Genomic DNA, 21,793 nt, shown 5'->3' with positions numbered 1-21,793 from the left:
TGCTCTTTCTCCCCGTACTGCTTTTATTCGCGTATCTTAATTATTGCCGGACTTGGTTTTTCCCATCTCTCCCTCCGGTCTCACATTTATTTCACGCATCCGAACTACGTTTTCCAATAAAACCAACCCTCAACCGCACACGCCCCCCCAAAAAAATATTCAAACAAGGCTAGATGTCTTCGCGAAGAAGACAGTCCGTTGCCTCCGTTACTCCTTCCCTCTCTGCCACCGGTGCTGGAACCCCTACCGAATCCGTCAGATCTGGACGCAGCACTAGAAATCGCGTGACGGTGCACGGTAAAGACGTGGACATGGCCAGCGACGGTGATGCTGAAACATCTTCCCTCGAAGAACAACCCTCCAGAACCCTGAGGAAGCGCAATTCTACCGCCGCTCTCGTACAATCCACCTCTCGATCCACACCTTCCAAACAATCCGATACATCCTCCCGTCGCCATTCCACCCGTATCGATACCGTCGCCGCAGCTGCCGCCAAAAAGGACCAGGCTCCCATCACTCCCCAACCAACACGTGGGTCTCAAACCCGCCGTTACATGGAAGCTGCCGAAAAAGCAAGGAGCGCCGCCGCCAAACTCCCAACCCAAAAAATGAACAATGGAAAACAGCAAACACCGGCTTCCACCAGGAAAGGCCGGGACGATTTCGAGCTATCTGATTCCGAAGAATCAAACGGCGATCCAATGGACATATCGGACAACGAAAAGGCTTCGTCCCGTGGATCGGACCGTCAGATCATCGTCCCTGCCATCAAACGTAAGAAGTGGGCCACCCATGGGATGTATACGGGACAGGATACCCAGATCGTAGGCAAGAGCACTTTGAAGTCGAAGCGGGGGCAGGGGACTGCGCGGAAGGACTCGTTGCCGCTACCGATGTACAAGGGCTTGACGACCATGGAGTCCGAGCGCGACTTCGTCCTTCCCTACACCATCTTCAATCTCGACCCTTGGGTCTATCCCAAGCCTCCCGGGTGGAAGAGCCTCAAGAGGAGTAAGCACGGCTCTTGCTTTTTCGCTCTTTTCGCTCGCTAGTACTGACATTCGGTAGACATATTCGTTGGAGAAGCCGCCGAGCTATATAAACAACAGAAGAATAGCCGTAAGAATGCTTATCAGAGCACCATGTGCAATTGCACGCCCGAGTCGGGTGGCTGCGGACCCGGTTGTCTCAATCGGGTTATGTACTACGAGTGTGACAAGAACAACTGCGGCCTCAAAGATTGCCAGAACCGGCCGTTCAGAGACTTGGCCATTCGTGTCGAGAACGATACCTGGTTCGACGATGGAATCGAGATCATTTTGGTCAGTAGCGTTAGCTTGAGCTCGAAAATTATACCCTTTTTACTGATGAGATTGGTTTAGACTCAAGACAAAGGTTACGGTCTCCGCGCCTGCCGCTCCTTTGGCCCCAACCAGATCATTGTCGAGTACATCGGAGAGATCATCACCCAAGACGAGTGCGAGGAGCGCCTTCACGGGCCTTATAAGGACAATGAGGTGGGTTGATGAGCCTCTCCATGCGTATTGGATAATACTAATAAAAAGCAACAGAGCTACTATCTTATGGAGTTCGACAATTCCTTGATCATCGATGCTACCCGCGGTTCGTTGGCTCGATTTGTTAACCACAGCTGCTCTCCCAACTGTAAGATGGAGAAGTGGTGAGTGATACGCAATTTTTTAGAGTTACTGCGGGTCATTGCTAATTCTACGTAGGATGGTTGCTGGCCAGCCTCGCATGGCTCTGTTTGCTGGTGACGAAGGTATCGAAGTCGGCGAAGAATTGACCTACGACTATAACTTCAGGTATGCCCTTTGAACATGAAAAAAAAAAAAAAAAAAAAAAAAAAGTCAGTGCTAAGGAAAGTGCATAGCTGGTTCTCCGGTGGAAGCACCCAACTTTGCAGGTGCGGAACCGAGCAATGCAGAGGTTTGGTCGGTAAACGCAACGAACGCCGTGTTTCGACACCAATTCCGGAACCGGCTCCCAAGCCCGTCAAGCGAACCAGGGCTGTCAAAGCCCCACCGAAACCCGCGAAACGCGAAATCCGTAAGAAGGTCGTCAAAGCATCGAACGCTCGGGTTGTCAAGACGAAGAAAGGAACTGCTGGGAAAGTTTCTGCCGCAGGAGCGAAAGGACGCAAGACCGCCCCCAACAAGGTTGCCGTTAAGCCCAAACCTGCTGCGAGGATCCTTGCGAAGAAAGCGGTTGCGAAGAAAGCTGCGACAAAGAAGGTTGGAGCTAAGCGGGTCGCTAGGAAGGCCGCTGGCGTCAAAGCCAAGGTTGTCAGGGCTACCAAGACCGCGAAAACCACTACTGCCGCCAAGGCGGCTAGGGGCAAGGGTAAAACTACCACCGTCAAGAAGACCGCAAAGACGACGACAAAGACCGTCAGAGCAGCGAAATCCGGAAAGGGTGCCGGGAAGGGATCCAAGCCTAGAAAGGTCCGCGCTTCTTTGGCTGCGGATGGCGAACAGCCTCAGGATGCCTTGCCGGAAGGCGTCGAGGGCGTACCTCCCGAGGGCGAAGCCAAGGAAGGAGACGAGGAAACCCCAGATGTGCTCAGGAAACCAAAGGAGAAAACACACCGTGTTACGAAACCCAAACCGCCGCCGAAGCCAAAGCCGGCTCCCGAACAACAGGTCGTCAAGCGTCTCAAATGGGTCGATGGTCAGCTCCGTGCCGTTGAAATGCGTTTGACGCAAGCTCCTCCGGTTCAGAAGTCTCCAGCCACCACCCTCGGAAGGAGGAGGTTGGAGAAGAAGCCGGGTGAAGGCCAATTGGACGACAGCATCCTCGGGGCGCAATTGGGCCAGAAAATGCAGCTCAAGAAGATCCCGGGCCGAGGGCTCTCACCTGGATCGGCTGCTATCGACCCCGCGCTCGTCGGAGGCACCGTTGGCGAAGGAGACGAATATGTCATCCCGGACTCTCAATCCCCTGAGCCGGAGATTCCAGAAATGGACGAGTACGACTCCGAGGAAGACGATTACGCCAACGATCTTAACTTCGTCAAGTGGCCATCTGCGGTCGCCCGTGCGTACGGTATCTCGGATAATGCTATAGGCCTGACCACGTACCGCAAGATCACCGGTTATTATACCAAGATCACCGAATTCGATCAAGGGCCGCTTCCCGATGAGCCATCGTCAAAGTACACCTACGTCAAGGTTCCCCGGACCATCCGAGTTCAGCAACAATCGCAGTGGGAATCCGACCCCGAGCAGGAAATCGAGAAGGCAACCACCGGACCACCTCAGTACGTTCGCATCGGCCAGTCCTATGTCTTGTACACCAAGGAAGTAGCGCTGGGAAAGCTCGGCAAGGCCCGAACGTTGTACATGAGACAGCACGGTCGCTACAAGCCGTGGAAGGCGGATGGACCGCTGCCACGCAAGACCTTGAAGGAGAAGTTGAAACTTAAGCAGAAGAGGTTGCCGAAGCCACCGCCAAGAGACGGGTCCATGGGTCGCGGTCATCATTTGGGTCCGGCTCCGCCGGGTATCCTACACCCGGATTACTCGTTCACCACACACGGCGCACCCGGAATCTACGAGCGCCCTGATTACCGTCCCGGTTTCCGCTCTCCGAATGCTTTCTTGAGCGCGGCAAACTTCGAATACAACACCCTTCAGACGCCTTTCGCGGAGTCCAGCGACGATATTAACACCGATCCATCGCTCAAGCGCAAGTTTGGCATCGGGAACATCCTTAACGAGGGTGATCTCGAGTCCCACCACCAGAAACGTCAGAGGTATATCAATCCCGATGACGACAGGGCAACTTATGCTCCGAATCCATTTAACACCTTTACCACCCACGGTGATGTCACTTTCACGGAGGCATCCGCACCACATCTCGTCGCCCCCGTCACGGACCCAGAGCTCCTGGACACCAATGCCAACATCGAGCCTTCGTTCACCACCGGGTTCGATGGCACCGGCGGATTCGGGACGTCGAGTGCCAACCCTGAAGATCCGGGTTCTCCGAGCCGAACCGGACCGGACTTTTCGCAGTTCGTCGGAGTGTGGCCACCACCACCGACCGCACCTGCTAATGCTCGTGATGAGACTTCCCCCGTACCTGAAGTTGATCCGGCGGTCAAGGCAAGCGAGGTTCCACGCGTTGAGCCTTTGCTTTAGTACAATGCAACGGGATATATAGTCGGAGACCCTTGCTTTCGTCCGACCTTTTGATGCTAGGGTTTTGATTTTCCTGTACAGTATGGTTCTGCTTTTATCATCTCTTCTTTTTCTTCGCGCATTATTTTACGTCGTTACTGCCGTGGATGCCTTGGTTTAATGCTTTCTTTTACTCGACCGATTCGCTACGACTTTCGACCGACCCGGACCCCTTCTCAGCTTTACTCTTTTTTTCACGCGGCTCGTTTTATAGAGGATGCTGGTATCTCTCTTTTTTTTTATATTCTTATTCTATCTCTCACCCTTTCGTGTGACCTAGCTCTTTCCCTCTTTTTCTTTTTATTCTTTAACTAATGGGATGTAATTATTGTTTTTTTATACAACTATTCATTCGGGTTCGAATTTCGTAGCATCGAAGGGCTGGGCATCGTTTTAGGAGGAAATTCCCGAAGCCAGGTGCATGCTTGCTGTATTGCTTTTTCATTTTATGAGCTCAGATTGAACGGGAGGATAATGGATAGACCGAAGGTGTATTTGTAAAAGCTGTTTTAATGTCATTTGTTCTGTTTAATGGAGATGACCTGCCGTGCTAGGTAACAACGGTGCTTTAGGTAGTTCTACGCAATATGATACCATCGGGAATCGCAACTCCAACGCCGGCCAATCGAATCCATGAAGCCCTTACATGCAACATATATACCTTCCATCTGAATATATACTATCCGGACGCCGTCTGGTCAACCAAATCCTCTACCTCCGCTCCCGTAAATCCGAACAGATACAGTATATCCCTCAATGTCCGAGAATTCAAATGACTCGGCGCCTCCTCCTGCACTTTCGGCTTCGCGTTGAACGCAACTCCGAACCCAGCTTCCCGCATCATGACCAGATCGTTGGCACCATCCCCCACCGCCACAACCTGCCTCAGGTCCACCCCTTCCTTCTTCGCGATCTCCTTCAACAGCACCGCCTTCCTCTCAGCATTCACAATATCCCCCAACACCACACCCGTAAGCGATCGTCCGTCAGTCGAGACCTCAAGAGTGTTGGCGTAGGCATAATCGAGGCCTAATGATGACTTGACCCATTCGGCGAGGGGTTGAAAACCGCCGCTTAGGACGGCCAGTTTACATCCGAGCTTTTTGAGGGCTTTGCATAGTTCGTGGGCGCCCGGGGTGAAGGTTATCGTACCGTTTGATTTTAGGGTCGTGAAGACGTCCGAGGGGACGCCGTTTAGTAGTGCGGCGCGGGAGCGGAGGGAGGCGGTGAAGTCGAGTTCGCCGCGCATGGCGGATTCGGTTATTGCCTACAATCTTCAACATTAATATTTTTTCCCAAGGAGGTTGTAAGAGCGGGAGGGGGGTTGCGTACAGCGACTTTATCCTTCACCCCCACGAAAGCGGCAAGTTCATCGATAACCTCCTGTTCGATCAACGTAGAATCCATATCGAACACCACCAACCTCTTATGTTTTCTAAACACGCCATCCTCCTGTAACGCCACATCTACATTATATGTATACTCAAACTCCTTTAAATCGCTACAACCCTTCAACGCTCTGATCTGTATACCCGAAGAGGTAGGATCGATGATCGTGACTTCGACCGCCGCGGCTGTGGAAAGGGACGGGGTAGAAAGAGGTTTCCAGGTGTCGAGGAGGAGGTTTAGATAAACTTTTGTGCAGAGGCATGAGAATGCATCGCGGATCGTTTCGGTGATGTGCGTGGAGTCTACGGTTTGGGGTGGTGGGGTCGTTGGAGGGGTTTTGCGGGGGGTGGAGGAGAGGAGGAGGGTTGCGGTGAAGTTTGACATTTTTTTGTCTATAGATATTAAGAAGGGCGGAAAGGGTTATAGCGGAGAAGGAAGGTTGTATGTAACCCCGGGGTAGGATGGTGAAGTTGAGAGCTTGACATCGTGAAATAGATTGTAGAGGAAGAGGAAGGACGAAGCGAAGGGAGGATAATATTGTGTTGGGAATTGTTGCGATGTCGGGGATCTAATCTTATCTCTCAGATCTTATCTCTTACCCCGGACTTTGTAAATCTTATCTTAGAAAAGTTGTGTGGTACCTGAAACATTACAGAGTAATGGCCCAACTCGTGTGTCATGTTATAAAGCACACCTGCTTCGACAATCAATCAACATTGCATCCAACCCCCCACATCAACATTATATCTCGAATCCTCATCCTTCAGAGGGCAGCAAGGGGTATAACGCAAGTTGCAAATGTTTACAAAATCAGAGCTATCGGGAATATTGCAGGCTTTGCAAACGATCGAAGATGCGACGGTTATTCCCGTAAAGTCCGGGGGTGGAGTGTGTTCTCGACAATATATTGTCAAGGGATTGGATGGGTTGATTGAGAATGGAAAAAGTAATCCCTGTTTTCTTTTCTTCTTTTCTTTTTTTTTTTTTTTTGGTTTTATGGATTTGTTTTTTTAAGAATAGTTTTGGCTAATTCTTTACATGATTATCGCAGATAGAATAAGTTTCAACGAAGCTTCAAGGTTACTCGATGTTGATGATAAATATATCCCAGCGATGGTATCATCGCTCCCAGAGGATGAGTGGGGAGTAAACGGACGGGAGATAATTCCAAAGTACGCCCGTTCGACACCTAATGGAGACTTATCGGAACTAAAGTTATATGCAACATAGACAACCCTTTGCGCATCTCGAAAATAGTCTCCGAAACCATCTGGCTTCCAGGGTGATCACGGCGATAACATATTCACGGGAAGAAAATATTACTATCGAGTTTTTAAAGAAGCTGGTGGGATATTTGGAGAGAGAGTGGGATGTGAAGGTTCATTGGTTAGGGGAGAGGTATCTCTATTCGCAAAAGTTCTTGGAAGGGGTGGTTGAGGAGATAATAGGAGATGTTAAAGATGCAGAGATACCGGTGGATTTTGAGGGGTTGGCGGTGGCAAAGGAAGGGAACTGGCCTGTTGAGTTTGTGCAGAAGGTTTTGGCAAGGGTTGCGCAGGAAGATGTTGACGGTACGTGGAACGGAGGTACTTTTGTGCCTTCTGTTTACAAGAGACGTCGGCAAGATGAAGTTGTGGATATCCTGGAGAAGGAAGGGGTCATAGAAGTCAAAGCGGTGAAGAGAGGGTATATCGATAAGCCGGATGAGTTTCTGAAAGAGAGGATCGGGGATGTATCACTGTTGAAGGAGCATTATGTGACAAAGGAGTGGCTGGAGGGGACTGAGAAAGCTGCGGAGAAGGAGGTAGAGGAAGCGGGGGTTGTGAATATCAAGGTATGCACATGCCGTTTTGCTTCGGTACTTTTAGATCACGACGATGCTAATGATTACGTTTAGGAACTGGCGAGCAAGTTGACGCCCGAAGAGCAGGTGAATGTTCAAGAACTGTTTAGGAAGAAACAGACGAGGAAGTTACTCGAGCATGGAGGTTATTTGGTCACCGGGGAGTTGCTCGATGGGCTGCTTAAAGCCGGTCTTGGATATGCAAAAGAAGAGGCGGAGGAGGCGTGGGCGGCGGCTGAGAAGGGGAGGCCCATGCCATCAGCAGCGAATATTTCGTGGAGAAGTGTATGTTTGAAACAACCATGCGCATTCACCTTCGAACAGAAAGAGCTAACGAAGTGGGTACTTAGTTATCTGCATTTCTTGTGAAGGACGATCGGGTGCCACAAGCTGCATCGGACTCAATCGCTCGAAGCATCTTGTCAAAAGTATCCGCGAGCTATTCGGATCGAGTCGGCGAGCTGAGGGAGACGGCAAACGCGGCTGCAAGGGTTTGCTTTGCGGATAAGGTGTACCTTCGGTTTGTGATCAATTGTGCGGCTGTCGATAAGATTCGAGGTATGTGGGATGTACACGTTCGTCCTCGACCTCGTAACGAGGTCGATGCCCACGGTACCATCTATCTTTTTGTGATATTTATAGACTAAGAATGTGACCTAGATGCCGGAGTTCAAGAGAAACTAGCACGGGATCTCATGGTTTACTACCAAAAGATCATCGTGGATGGCCTGGCGAAGCTGCGAGATCGAGTCGCGGATACGCAGAGCCAGCGAATGAACGAACGGATCGAAGACGCCATATCGACGGTTACAAACGTCTTCAGTTCGGATGACAACAAGCCAATAGCAGCGTTGCATGTTATCCAACAGGAATTGGAAAGCCTGATGAAAGACACCGGAGTCAACCGACCAACCGGGGAATCATTCGAAGCTTCTGTTAAGAACAAAATGGAAGAAATGCGGAGGGAGCTTCGGATGCAGCTGGAGAGGGCCTCGGACCTCTCTTTAATGCTGCTCGTGGTGTTGATTTTGTTGTTTTCGGAGCACGAAGGGGGGATTTTACGGGCGACTGGGTACGTATGCTTCCAATTATTCCCAACGGGATGCCCATGCCCATGGTATACCATGCCCGTATGGGAATCAGAAGTAAATGCATCCCGCGTACATCCTGAAATGTGACTAATCTTTACTATCTAGGAAATACGCACCCAAGATCCTGAAGCAGCTCAGGCACAGGCTGACGGATGCGGACTACGAGTTTCTGAACTATGTGAAGGGTGCTGTCATAGCTCGGTCATCCGTGGGCGGGGAGGACGTGGAGAGGCTTCGGGCGTGGGGATCCCCCCAGCCATAGCCGTTCCTCATGAGGTATTTGATTTGATACATGGCAGAGCACACGGCATTGGACCCGAAAAAGCCAGATACGAAACCCCGCGGTCTGCGAATCAATTATTTTGCTTCTTCTCCAGCAATTTCTAAGCAGACCTGAAAATTTGCTGGAGACCCTCGCAGGCGAACAGACGGACGATATGATTGGTCGAATATTGCGTGATGGAATGTTGCCATCCACTCGGCCAATCAGGAAAGGGGTCGGCACCAGACAACACTTTTGCACTGCTACAGCCAGTCCCCCGGTGAACCCGATATAGGAGTCTTCCTATATAATATGGGGGACGGGATGACAGACTCAGTTGCTTGGACAAGAAGGATTTGATTAAGAATATTCTTTTCTCTCTGCTTCTTATACCATCGGTCTTACCTACTACCTCTTTACATCTTACCTCTATATAAGGAAGGATACATACATCAGCCCTACACACGCACACACACACACTGCTCCTAACTTCTTACTCGACGGATATTGCGACATACCTGCATCTATCATCTCATCATACACTTTTAGCCTCTTCCCTCCCTCATCTTCTCCACGTTTAATTAAATTTTTTAAATTTTTTTATTATAATTAAAAACTAGGTATTCATCATACCGGTTCATTCTCCACAATGTCTTCAGCCACTTCTCCCATAACTCCAAAGTCCGAATTTGCAGACAATGAGTCTGGTTACTCGAGCGGAAGCGGTTCTGAGGAGTTGCCAGAAGTTTACTTTACTGCTCCACACCTCAAGCATATCAACGCCATGCTGGCCAAGCTTGAGCCGTTAGGTACCATATGATACATCCTTACGTGTATTTTATTATATATTCTAATATACTACAGACGTCATCCGATGGAGCATGATCACATTCCCAAACCTCTTCCAGACCACCGCCTTCGGTCTCACCGGTCTCGTCACTCTTGACATGATCTCTAAGATCGCTGCCGAGCAAAACATCGACCACCCCGTCGACCTCATCTTCCTTGATACCCTCTTCCACTTCAAAGAAACGCATGAACTCGTCGCAACCTGCCAAACTCACTACCCGACTGCCAAATTCCACATCTACAAGCCCTCGGGTCTTGAAACTGCCGATGAATTCAACAAGCTTCACGGTGACAAGCTCTGGGAAACCAACGATAACCTCTACGACTATCTTGCCAAGGTTGAGCCTGCCCAAAGGGCTTACTCCGAGTTGAGGGTCAAGGCTGTCTTTACCGGTCGACGAAAGAGTCAAGGCGGCAAGAGAGGATCTTTGGATGTCGTTGAGGTTGACGAGGCTGGGTTGATCAAGATCAATCCTTTGGCAAACTGGACTTTCCCCCAGGTCAAGGGATATATCGATGCCAATCGTGTCCCGTACAATACTTTGTTGGATAGAGGGTACAAGAGTGTTGGTGATTGGCATTCCACTAGGTATTCACCCTCCCCCCTCGTTACCTGTCAACGTTCATACTAATATATTTAATATAGTCCCGTCAAGGAAGGCGAAGATGAGAGAGCCGGTCGATGGAAGGGACAACAAAAGACCGAATGTGGAATCCACAACCCCCGGTCGAAGTATGCCCAGTTCTTGCAAGAACAGGAACGAAAGAGGCAACAGCAGGCACTTGAAGATGCTCTGCAGAACGTTCAGATATCCGCTCAATCGTAGACTTCTTCGTAAAAACAAAATATTTCTTTTCGCTTCTAGTCCCTTTTCTTTTTTTTGAAATACCCCGGCGATGTATTTTAATCGCCCCGCAGAGCCCTTTCTCTTTTTCTTTCTTGTACTGCACCCTTTCCTTATTTTTTTTGGGCACTTTGGTTAGAGCGGCGTTCAAGCTGGGTTTACTTTGTGGCATTTTTTCTTTACTATCACCTTGCCATATCATCCTCAAAATGTTGTATTGTTGGACGAAGCAGGGACGGACGGACAGACAGCGCAAAAGAGCGTTTGCCGTTCGAACCGTATGTACGTATCCATGAATTCTAGCGTATGCACCCTGCTGTGTAACTGCCGTCATCCTTGACCGCCTGGTGTTCGAACGTGTTTGTCCGGTCGACATGTGGAACTTCAGGCATCGTATTTGTTAGATGGGTACTTTTGGTGAGGGAACCTTTCAGTCTTTTGATATAAAAATCTCCTCCACCACCACCACCAACGCAGCCTTTCCATTGTTAGATAGCTCACCATCGATCATACTTTCATCTCTCGCCATCATGTTCAGACGAATCAAACCGATCGAACATCGCGAGGAAGTAGACTTTCCGGTCGACTTGAAAAAGCTCGGGTAACGGTTGAAGCTCCAACGCATGCATGCTTAGCTACAAAATACAACTAACGTTCTTTGTTTCCCTCTCAAAAACAGGTATTTCGTCAACAGTGAAGACCAGATTCGGCAGATCGGAAAGCCGTCGGAAGGGTTCGACTACCACGTTCATAGGGTCGAACGTGTTAACGAGAGGAGGAGGGAGGCCCTTGATGGTATTTTCTACTTTTTATATCCAGATTGATATTTCCCAGTCTCGGGATGTTTCTATCGACAACCTTGCTAATGCTTGTCAGAATGCGTCCGTCGCATCCTGGACACCCGTTTCGTCGAGGAGGGTCTTACGAAGCACTTCCTTCCTCCTGGGAGTAACCCGGGAACCGATCCCTGCGTTCCGATTCTTATCAGCAATGACCTAGATGATGTCGAGAAGGTACTGGTGATCATCGGAAATACCCATGACGATTTGGGAGTTTGGAGTGTTAGAGAGATGGAGGGACCTGGTATCAACGTACGTACGACTCCCCTCTCCTATACGAGGGTGCATGCCGATGTTGGTGAATACGAAAGCACGGCTCGATGATCTCCACCATCCGCAGTGCCAAAAAGGAGAAATTTGGACTGTTGATCCTCAACTGTGGACAAAACGTCTATTCCCCCGAAATGGGCCGTGCGGTTACCTATCGTTCTTGGAAAGCTGCTACGAAGCCGTCTCCGCATATCGATGAAGTAAAAAACCGAGTTCCAGGGCATGAGAATGTGCAGAAGCACATCGAGAGCGTCTTGGGGGAGGTCAAGGGGCGGTTGATTGGGAAGGATGGGAAGAAGAAGAAGAAGATTTATTTCTTGACGTACGGGTGGGGGTGTTGGGGGTTGGTAAAGTATTTGGATGTGAATTGTATAGACTTCCCCGTTTCTACCGTTTTTAAGATATCTCGCAGGAACTGACGGAGTGGTGTCGGTCGGTAACAGTCGCGGAATGGAAAGCCAACATCGAAGCTCTTATTGCCGTCGAATCGACCCATACCGCCGCGGACGTCACCTCCTCCGACCTCCGCCACTTCCTCACCACCCGCGCTCGCGCCTACATCGTTCACTCCGACCCACCGGGAACGTTCATCCCCGACAAACGCTTTATCTGTCAGACATTCTCTACCGCGCAGATCTACTCGGAAACGATCGTTCCGAATGCGTGGCAGGATGTGATGTTACCGTGGTTCAAACGGGTTGAAGAGGATCCCGAAGGTTGCAACCCCGTCATTCTGGTTGATTGGGAGAGCGTGGAGAGGTTGCAGGAGGGTTGGGGTGGGTACAGCGGTTCTGCGAAACCCAAAGGTGGGGATGACCCCGATAAATGGGCTTTCGACGACGACGACGATGAAGATGATCACGATCGTAAAGCTGAACTTCGAGAGGGAGGGGATGCCTTCGGAGAAGAAGGACTCGAGGATATGGTTGACTTGAGAGATGCGGAACAAGCTGCCAGGGCTGATAAAGTTTTGCAGGAGAACGGAAGACCTGGAACGGTGACGGATGATGGTTTGAAGGAGATGGGAGTCGGTAAGGCTGCCCCGTCTGCCTAAATTTCATGGCCCCCTCTTCGTTCGTTCTCTCTCTCTCTCGTCCTTTTTTTTTTCTCTTTTGTCTTGGGGTGCGGTTTATAACTTTTTCTTTATCCTCGAGGCGTTTTTTAGTGTCCGGCGCTTTAGGTATCTTATAGTCGGATATATGCTGGCGTCGTATGGGGTGCCGGTGTCACGGATGGCAGGACGGATGGTATCGATGCGAAAGATGCTTAGAAGGTGTAAAATAAATCCTTGAATCGAATGAACTCGGCTTCGTTTCCAAGAACTCGGATCTCAGGGCTGGGTCTCCGAGCATATAAGTACAATCACAGTACGGTCCCGTAGAGGTAATATACAATCCAGATCTATGGTTAACCCAAAGCAACGATAAACTCCCAACGAAAACCCCGATCAAAGCGCAAATCACTCTTGCATCCCTTCCGGCCCCATCTCCTTCATCTTCTCCGCTTTCTCCTTATCAACCTCCATGACCCACTTCGTGTGCTCCTCCCACGTCTGCTTGTGAACCTCATTGAGCCGCTCGTACCGCTCCTTCATCGCCGCCAACTCCTTTTCCAACGTTTCGATCTTTTCTGCGTCTTCGTTGTTTTTGAATTCGGTTATCGTTATCCGATCACCTTTGACGCTGCTTGTCGATCTTGCCGTCGAGGGCGAGTTGAAGTACGCCATATCCCGTTTGATGGCTTCGAGGTCCGAGGTTGGGGAGAAGGGGTCGGGGGTTGGGTTCAGGGTACTGTGGAATTGTAGCAACACGGGTGGGAGGGTGGTATCTACGTCCGCTTGGTTCCCGGAAGAGGCTTTCACGGCTTCGTGGTACCGCGGTGGGACGACCGTCGGTTGTGAGGTTGCGATGCCGTCGTCGCTGAATCCTGTGGGCGGGAGGATTTTGACATTGGATATCGGCGCTGTATCCCTCGGTTAGTGACCGTTGAACATCGCGATCGGTAATACTACCTTTATAAGTTGCCAAGGTGCGAAACAACTGCCCCGTCGCCGCATCCCAAATGTTCACACTCCCACTTTCCGTCCCCGCGACCAAATAATTCCCCTGAAACACCACACCCAGAGCGGTAACGGCCGAATCGTGGCCTTCCGCGGACCACCTCCCGTTCGTCGCAATGGGGATGTGTCTTTCATCCGCTCTGTATAACGGAGAATCGTACGATCTTTCCCCGTCTCCTCCGCTGTTTTCACCGGGTGAAGTAGTGGTCCCGTTCCCCAACTCTACCGTTCTATTCCCCACTTTTGAAAATTCAACCTGTTGGATAGAACCATCCGAAAATCCTACGTAAAAGCCTCTATCGACGGGGTCGAGTGCTAGGCACGTCGGAACGGCGGATAACGAGAATGTTCGTAACAGACTGCCGTCTTGATAGTTCCATACTATGACACTCGAATCCGCTGCCGCCGATACTGCTAGAGCGGAGGGGCCTGTGCCGTGACCGCAGAGGATGGAGATTACAGGTTGTTGGTGGTATTCCAGCGTTCTCGATGGCTTTTTCGTGGAAGATGGGAGGAGGAGGTGTGGGATCGACCAGACCAGGATGTTCGTGTCGAGGGAACCCGTGAGGAGGAAGGTTGAGGTCGGGTCCATTGTTATCGTTGTGATTTTTTGGAGATGGGAGAGGGGGGTCGAGGTGTAGCGGCCCGAGGAGGTCTGCCGGTACAGCAATCGTTAGGTTTTCGGATATGGAATAAGTTTAAGAGGGGTGACAATGGTACCTCCCAAATATTAACCCTCCCGCTGGCGGTCCCCATCGCCACGATCCCGCCATTGCTCGAACATGTCACCGCGGTCAATTGTTCCGGCAGAGGCACCGTGGTTTCCAAAGAGTTCTTGGAGCGGTTGTAGACATTAAGAACGGATTTATCGGATTGAGCTGCGAAGATGTGGGTCGGGGATACGGCGAGGGAGTTGGCGGGTGTGCATGACCTTTTGAACGTGGAGGTTTGGGTGAAGGAGTGGAGGTCGTGGAGGGAGATGTAGGCTTCTGGGGAGGCGGAGGCGCCTGAGGAGGAGGGGGGGTGGGAGGAGATGGCGACCAATTCGGTGAGGGTCATCGCGGAGGGTCTTTGGGGGAGCGAGGGGTCTCGGTTCACAGGTTCACGAGAAAAGATATTTAGACGAGCTGAGTTTGGTGTAACAGGGCTAGTGCAACATGGGTGAGAATACCACACCGGACAACACTTTGGAGCGGAGGAGGTATCAAGTCACGACTTTCGACCGAAAATTAAGATGATTATAGTTCAAATTGCTTATAAGGAAAGTACACGACCAGGTATATGCCAAAGGCGACCATCTTCTCGATAGTCACGACGACCGGACCTGAGTACTAGTTTTCCGCAGATATAACCTCAACTTCCAAGACCTAGCGGTTGCTCCGTTAGTGTCGGTATCGTTCCGAGGGTGAAGAAAACATCACTTTACACATACTTTAAAATAAAGATCGGCCGCTGGTGCCGGAGGGCCCCGAGCAGGCGGACCGTATCTGAACACCCATGCGCCAAAGTTAGGAAAAAGAGTGATCTCGCGGCATCGGTCTCCAGGAATCCCGCAGGGAGAGCCGGATCACGATGGGCGTCCGGACAGGGACACGCCTCACATGAACGGTTCCGGAAATCTTTCGTTCGGGTTGTCGCCTTTCGGATACATATCTTGTGTAGACGCTGCCTAGCGCGGATACAACCAGCTGTATCGAGGTGACGATAAGAGATACGAGAGCAATTATTGCCTCGTCGCTTAACATTCTTCGGTTGCAATATATGATAGTCGTAGCTCACACCTTTCGTGCGAACACTTCGTGGGGAATAGGTATATAAGACCGGTCCGGATCGAGACTTGGTATGGTATTCGTGTTTACGAGATACCTTATACGAATAGGTGTGTGCTAATGCTGTGGAAAATTTCATGCTCTCCGGTATCGATCCGGGGCGGGGAAGCTTTATAGTCTGTCGAGGTGGTAAGTAATAAATTCGACCAGCTGGCCAGGCTGGGTACGGGGCAAAATAAAGGAGTTTGCGTTTCCCATCGCTACTTAAGTTTGAACTTGTCGAGCCGCGGTGACCATAAGCTCACAAACTTGCACATGTACAGCAACCAACATGCCAAAGCCTCGGTAGATCTGATCTGTAACGTAAGGGCTTATGTAGCTCGCTCGTTAATTGAGATTGAAAGAGGGAAGAGGAGGAGAACCCGAGATTTCGATCGGGGGGGAAACTCAATCTGGGGGTGGAAGGGAGCTCAGAGGATCCCTGCCTCTGTCGTCAAAGCTAAACTTCTCTGAGTAAGTTGGGCCATCCATGATTGGCCAAAACTCAACGCAGCCGAGCCATCGAATGTACTTGGTGGTGGGTGATACCTTTGCACGGCCCCTTGGGCCCCACCGGGCCTATATGCGCGTTCTGGTAAAAAGAACAATGAAGCCGTGAATATAAATTCAAAATAATAGGCCTGCAGGCTGCATTGTTCTAAGAATTTCATTCTACATATATTCTATTCTCCATGCTGCGCCCCGTCGGTTCCACCGGTATCAGGTAGCTTACTTTCGAATAGTGCCAACGAATTAGAATCTTCTATTTTGATGCCAGGTTAACCCCTACCGAAATCCAAAGAATTAGAGGTTATACGTTACTTTAAATCCGCAATGCTGCTCGAGCTCCTGGGTCTATTCCTAGACGTAGTGGTGGCCGGCCCTGCCTAATAACTGCGGCCTAAGAACAGGAATTGGAGGAATTTGTTATTTTTTTAAAGGAGATCGGGTTTATGACGTACTTGGAGCTATTACTAAGGCTATTTAATGGGGTCTTTGGGGAATATGTTATTAAATGTGCTTTATATCGCATGGGATTCTACAGGCGGATTGCACGTGTAAAACCCCCTATTATAGAGGCTAGCAGATAGGCTAGACTGGCCTAGGCCTATAAATGTAGGAATTTTATTTCAGAATAGTGGAATCAAATCCTATGGACAGACGAAACCTGGGTGATCGGTGGCAGTCACCGCAGGCAGTTTGTCATCTAACGGGTTTGAGAAGAGTAAGGAATTTACCTGTATAATAAATAATGTGGTGAAGGTGGTAGGTGCGTAGGTGGTAGTGCAGGCCACACTTACCTATGGAAGCGGTGGAACTTGATTTGCTGTATTTTTTTGTTCAACCCAACTTGGCGTACGGCGCACCCATTCGTTTTGTCTATAAATTGTAATCTGCTATGCTGGGTTCTGTCGAGGGACACCTTATCCTATTCATTATTCACGACATATACATATACAGACGAGCATTCATCGGTTTACAGTGTGGTGAAGGTGGTATAGGAGTGGTGGACTTGACTTGTTGTATTTTTTATTGTTCAACACAGCTTGGCGACGGCGCACCCATTCGTTTTGTCTATAAATTGTAATCTGCTATGCTGGGTCCTGTCGGTGGACATCTTACTTACATACGACATATACATACACACATACAGACGAACATTCACCAGTTTACAGTATTCTATGTTTTATCCACAAGCGCGAGCTCTTGTTATTTAGGCCTTTCTTCCAATAGACACTTGTGTTCCCTCAGGCTTATAGGCGGGCCTACCGCCCACCGCTCTATACCGTCCATTTACCTATGTATAGCTGGTGGGCCAGCTAGATAGCTGGTAGTCTCCTAGAGACCATATCACTACCTCACAAATTTAGTGATTTCATTAAGGAACAGTATTACCATCACTACATAGGACAATAGATAAGTTGGAAAAGTAAGCAGTCCCTCCCTACCAGAAAGCATAACTGGGAAATCAACACATCATAACAACCGCATCGGCTAACTATAATTGGTTGTGTCGTTGCTCAAACAGGTAAGTTTAGAGCACAGGTGAAGGTTATCCGAAATACAGCGCCGCGCTGCATTCTAGAGTATGGACTTTCCCGCTTTTCATTTGTTAAGACTTATTTGAATATGCAATAGTATATGTTTCGTAGCTCAAATAACTATCACTGACGTCATTACGCTGAAGCACTGGCGTCATTACGCTATACTACGACTACTACTGGCGTCATTACGCTCACTTATACTAGTATCATTATACCCGTGTTATGTGAAAATGGTAGCATAACCCGATAACACCCTTCAGAGAGCATGTATACGATGGCCACATATACAGGTACGCCATCTCTGATATAAGTAACAACTAGTGGAGCATATCTGCAATGGCGGCAGACTTATGTACCAATGCTATCACCTCTCCTTGCTAGAAGGAGTTTATGACTTTATGACCTTATGACATTATGACAAACAGTTCTTCAAGCCGGCGAGTATAATAAGATGCTTCCTCTGCTTGCCAATTTTAATATAAATAGCACACTGGTTCTTCAACCATATTACCTTTTTATTTTGTTACAAAAATCACCCTATTATTATACGAACGACAGCATACTACTAACCAATCATCTTAACCTTTGCAAACTATTCTAAGACATACAACCATTTTGTCCCAACCACGACTATGCTCGGTCGTAATCCCGAGAAGGCAGCTACTACAGGTGCTAACGCTCCTAGTAATACTGGGCGTAAGACCAATGCTCCAGGAACCAGTGCGGGAGCTACGCCGGCTCAGGCATCAACTTCAGCACCCCCAGTGCCTACAGGCACTCCCTCTAATCCCCATACTGCCAACCCTTCTGATATAACGACTACTAATCCTACAAGTATAGAAACTAACCCTGCAGTGCTTACAACCCCAATGGCGCCTACAGTTCAGACGACTACGCTTATAACTCAAACGGTTTCTTTCTCTAATAATAATAACACTACTAGATTAGGAACTACTTACCTACCTCCTGTTATAAGACATATTCCCGCCTACCCTAGAACTTATGCTCCTACCCACGCACGGACTCATATGCATAAGCGCAGGCGTAAAACCCATGGCCATAGCCGCAGACGCGAGCCTGTCTATCAGGCACCTATAGCAACTCAGGGCGCCACTACCGTCCCGCAGCCTACCCGCACCTATGTTTTAGACAATGCCCTCCGTCATGCCTATGTGGAAGACGATGATAGTACCCAAAGCAGTCCCGGTAGCCATAGCGAGGAAAATTCGTTATCCTCAACTGATCTATATGATGGATATCGCGCCACACCTTATGTTAATCCGTTCTCTGCTAATAGCGCTTTGTATCGTGCCCACAGGCGGCAACAATCTTTTGCAACTATACAATATCCTGCAGAACCCATGGGTGCTGCTATAAATCCTGCTAACCCTACTAATCCTTCAAATGTAAGGCCTCAGCAGAATATGCAAAACATGCAGTCTTAACCAGCTCAACAAATGCAACCAAATCAAATGATGGTCATGTTCTCCCTCCTTGCTAGTATGCGTCCATGGCCGATTCTTGGGGTGAGCGGGTCCCTATACTTCTCTGGCGATGAGGCTACTCTCTTTGTTCGACAGATAGAGAACCTGTGCGTGGATTAGAATACTCTATTGCAAGAATGGCCTTCCAAACTGGCTCTGTATTCGAGCACGGCCTGTAGACACGCAATAGAATGTATGGATGAATACTACCCACAAGAAGGTGAATCCACCGAGAAGTACTGGCGAAAGTTTCGATTAGCATTCCTTCGTGAATGGCGATTCCGGGACCCTGAGCAGTTGCTATACAGCCGGCAGAACTTAGAAGCGTTTATTAGTCGCCCATGGGCGGATGACCACTTTTTAAAGGATAAGGTAAAGGAATACCGAAACATAATAGGAGTCCTATATAAGAATCAGTAACTGGATGAGTATAATCGCTCTGTTAAACTTATATAGGTTCTCCCTTCCCAATTGCAAATTAAGATAGTCAATAAACGCAGTCTCGATGTTAACAATGTTAAAAGCATGGCATTCCTACCTATTTATGACGCCCTCATGAAGATTCTGCAGACAGAAGAAAATGCATAAGATTTCTGGGCTATACTTCCTTCCATGGCTGCGGACCGACCGGCCTAATTAGCTGTATAAGCTATTCTACCCTTTAATAGCTAATTTACTAGCTTAACTGACTATTATTTACCTCAGCGCTTTAAATCGTCTGAAATACCAAAATCTAGCGCTGCGCTGCATCCAGAACCCCAAGTGCGCTCAGGCATCATAGTTCGCGCGGATGGCGGACAAGACATGAGCGACATCCTTAGGCAGCTGGAGGCATTGCGCATTCAGAACATGCGACTGCAAACTAAAATGACAGAAATGACAGAATATAAGCAGGAAACCTTTAACTGTCCTAGTACTCCAGTTGGCATGTCTGGGAGAAGCTAGAGCCCCAGGCCAGAGGGAAAAAGGTGCCTCCTATGTGGAAGCCCTAGTCACTAGACTAAAGAAAACTGCAAAGATCTTCGTCAGTTAATTTAAAACAATATCGTATATCTGAATGAAAGAGGAATCATTTATTGGGGACCGCGTGGCGGAGGCGGCGACTTCATTAACTTCCAAGCCGAAGGTCTGCCCATAACTATTGATAGCATTAAGCAGCTGATGCAGCGGAAGAAAAGCCATTCCGCTGGGCACCTGCAGCACCAGAACTTCCAGATCTTAGACATGAATGCATTTGATGCAGTTGGAGATACGCTAAAGCGTGAGCGGAAGTCTGCAGCAGCATCTCAAGCTTCTGATTCTTTAGCTCTAGGAAGTACCACCCATCGTTATGGGGTAGCTAAATAATACCGAAACCGTTCCTCATCTCCAAACCGCTCCTCTTATACTTATTCTCAACAAAATAGTCGTCTACACTTTGATAATGCCGCCAATACCTCCAGAGAATACCATGTTACTAGCCCTCCTGCTTCTGTTGCGAATGCTCTAGATGTCAATATGAGTGATGCTCCGCCTGCCAAAACCAATCAAACGTGGCAGAAAAGCCAACCTATTATCCTTTTCCGACTACTCTCTCAATAGCTACCAGCTTCCTCCTCTAATATCTCAATCATGCCCAATTCGTCCGTACTAAACGAACACCCGACAGAAGGAAGGAAGAATGCCGGAGATAAGAAGATAAAGATACTGGAACCTTATGCTCTAAGTCCCCTGGAATACCTTAACCGCTTGCTCTCTTAACCAGCTACTAGCTTAACGATGGGGTAGGCGATAGCATCTAATCCGTCTGCTATAAAGGCGCTGTATGCCAACTATATGCTAATCAATCTCAAAGTAGGATCCGATGGGGGACCTACGATAGAAATGGTGAATATGGCAATAAAGGAAATTGAAGAAACCGGAGAAGCATAGTTTGTAAAATACCCTGCGACATCTTTACCCCGATTAGAAGTGGAAATAGCTGGCCAGACTATAACTGTCATGATGGATAGTGGTGCGCAGTTCAATGTAATACACCAACGCTATTGCAATGAACGGAACTTGGAAATGCAGCGATGTAATAACCTCCTGCTAGCTACTGTCAACGAGAAGATGCGTGATTAGATTATGAGGTTCATGCCCAAATTATCTATCTCTATAGGGGGACTTCGGTATCGTGTCCTAACCTTCGTACTACAGACCATAGCGCACTCTGTTATTCTGGGAAGGCCGTTCCAATTACAATCCTGCATAATCATAGCTGCTAACATAAATAGTAGTATGGATATAACCCTATTTGGTGCCGAAGGGAAGAAAGCGTGTCTGCGATTACCACCTGCGGAGCCTATTCGGGTAGAACCAACATAATCTAGTAACCCAAATTATGGCGCAAATGTGGTTGAACTGTATGAAGATGAAGACCAGTCGGGAGAAGAGTAAGTCCTTAGACTGGCAGGCCGTTTGAGGACATAGAAAGAGAAAGAGATAACAGCCTGCTAAGAAACAGTAGAAAAATAGTAGGAATAAGGAAGAAAACTAGGACAACAGTGGTAACGCCGAAATCCAGCGCCGCGCTGCATTCTGCGCTTGCCCACCCCACAGTTGTGCAGGGACGCATACTTGCAATTAAAAACCCATTTCATTTGTTTCAGTTATTTGAATATCAGCGATAATAGGGATCCCACATATTTCAACCATCCACACTTTCTTGGTCCCAACCTCATAGTACTGCAGCATTCACACGGCAGCTAGAACTGTACAACATGTCCCTATCTCTTCGACACCCTTCCACCCGTCAGCAGAAGCATCACAAAAGCATACTACAGATT

The 21,793-nt window shown here is 48.9% G+C and overlaps 7 protein-coding genes across 7 annotated transcripts; 5 read left to right on the top strand and 2 right to left on the bottom strand.

Moving 5' to 3' along the window:
- Positions 1-173: 173 nt before the first annotated feature.
- Positions 174-4,163, top strand: DFL_001113 (uncharacterized protein; the record flags this gene model as incomplete). The annotated part of the gene is made up of 6 exons (XM_067629685.1): positions 174-1,011; positions 1,069-1,322; positions 1,383-1,517; positions 1,572-1,681; positions 1,737-1,826; positions 1,895-4,163. 6 exons carry the CDS (start codon positions 174-176, stop codon positions 4,161-4,163), a joined length of 3,696 nt encoding a protein of 1,231 aa, XP_067495681.1.
- Positions 4,164-4,881: 718 nt separating this feature from the next.
- On the bottom strand, positions 4,882-5,975 carry DFL_001112 (uncharacterized protein; the record flags this gene model as incomplete). Its single annotated transcript, XM_067629684.1, has 2 exons — positions 4,882-5,469; positions 5,535-5,975. 2 exons carry the CDS (start codon positions 5,973-5,975, stop codon positions 4,882-4,884), a joined length of 1,029 nt encoding a protein of 342 aa, XP_067495680.1.
- Positions 5,976-6,704: 729 nt separating this feature from the next.
- On the top strand, positions 6,705-8,787 carry DFL_001111 (uncharacterized protein; the record flags this gene model as incomplete). Its single annotated transcript, XM_067629683.1, has 6 exons — positions 6,705-6,763; positions 6,822-7,425; positions 7,489-7,719; positions 7,785-7,992; positions 8,095-8,506; positions 8,631-8,787. 6 exons carry the CDS (start codon positions 6,705-6,707, stop codon positions 8,785-8,787), a joined length of 1,671 nt encoding a protein of 556 aa, XP_067495679.1.
- A 649-nt stretch (positions 8,788-9,436) lies between these two features.
- Positions 9,437-10,463, top strand: DFL_001110 (uncharacterized protein; the record flags this gene model as incomplete). The annotated part of the gene is made up of 3 exons (XM_067629682.1): positions 9,437-9,596; positions 9,652-10,225; positions 10,283-10,463. 3 exons carry the CDS (start codon positions 9,437-9,439, stop codon positions 10,461-10,463), a joined length of 915 nt encoding a protein of 304 aa, XP_067495678.1.
- Positions 10,464-11,011: 548 nt separating this feature from the next.
- DFL_001109 (uncharacterized protein) lies at positions 11,012-12,781 on the top strand (the record flags this gene model as incomplete). Its single annotated transcript, XM_067629680.1, has 6 exons — positions 11,012-11,082; positions 11,161-11,276; positions 11,358-11,572; positions 11,632-11,959; positions 12,034-12,621; positions 12,756-12,781. 6 exons carry the CDS (start codon positions 11,012-11,014, stop codon positions 12,779-12,781), a joined length of 1,344 nt encoding a protein of 447 aa, XP_067495677.1.
- A 268-nt stretch (positions 12,782-13,049) lies between these two features.
- Positions 13,050-14,708, bottom strand: DFL_001108 (uncharacterized protein; the record flags this gene model as incomplete). The annotated part of the gene is made up of 3 exons (XM_067629679.1): positions 13,050-13,552; positions 13,602-14,304; positions 14,370-14,708. The coding sequence occupies 3 exons, from the start codon at positions 14,706-14,708 to the stop codon at positions 13,050-13,052; spliced, it is 1,545 nt and encodes a 514-aa protein (XP_067495676.1).
- A 3,426-nt stretch (positions 14,709-18,134) lies between these two features.
- On the top strand, positions 18,135-18,947 carry DFL_001107 (uncharacterized protein; the record flags this gene model as incomplete). The annotated part of the gene is made up of 1 exon (XM_067629678.1): positions 18,135-18,947. One exon carries the CDS (start codon positions 18,135-18,137, stop codon positions 18,945-18,947), a length of 813 nt encoding a protein of 270 aa, XP_067495675.1.
- Between the last annotated feature and the right edge of the window lie 2,846 nt (positions 18,948-21,793).

Source organism: Arthrobotrys flagrans (assembly GCF_004000055.1).
Source record: "Arthrobotrys flagrans strain CBS H-5679 chromosome Unknown unitig_15, whole genome shotgun sequence".
NCBI classification, from domain to species: Eukaryota; Fungi; Ascomycota; class Orbiliomycetes; order Orbiliales; family Orbiliaceae; genus Arthrobotrys; species Arthrobotrys flagrans.
Note: the sequence above shows the minus strand (reverse complement) of the source record. Positions and strands in the feature narration are given on the sequence as shown.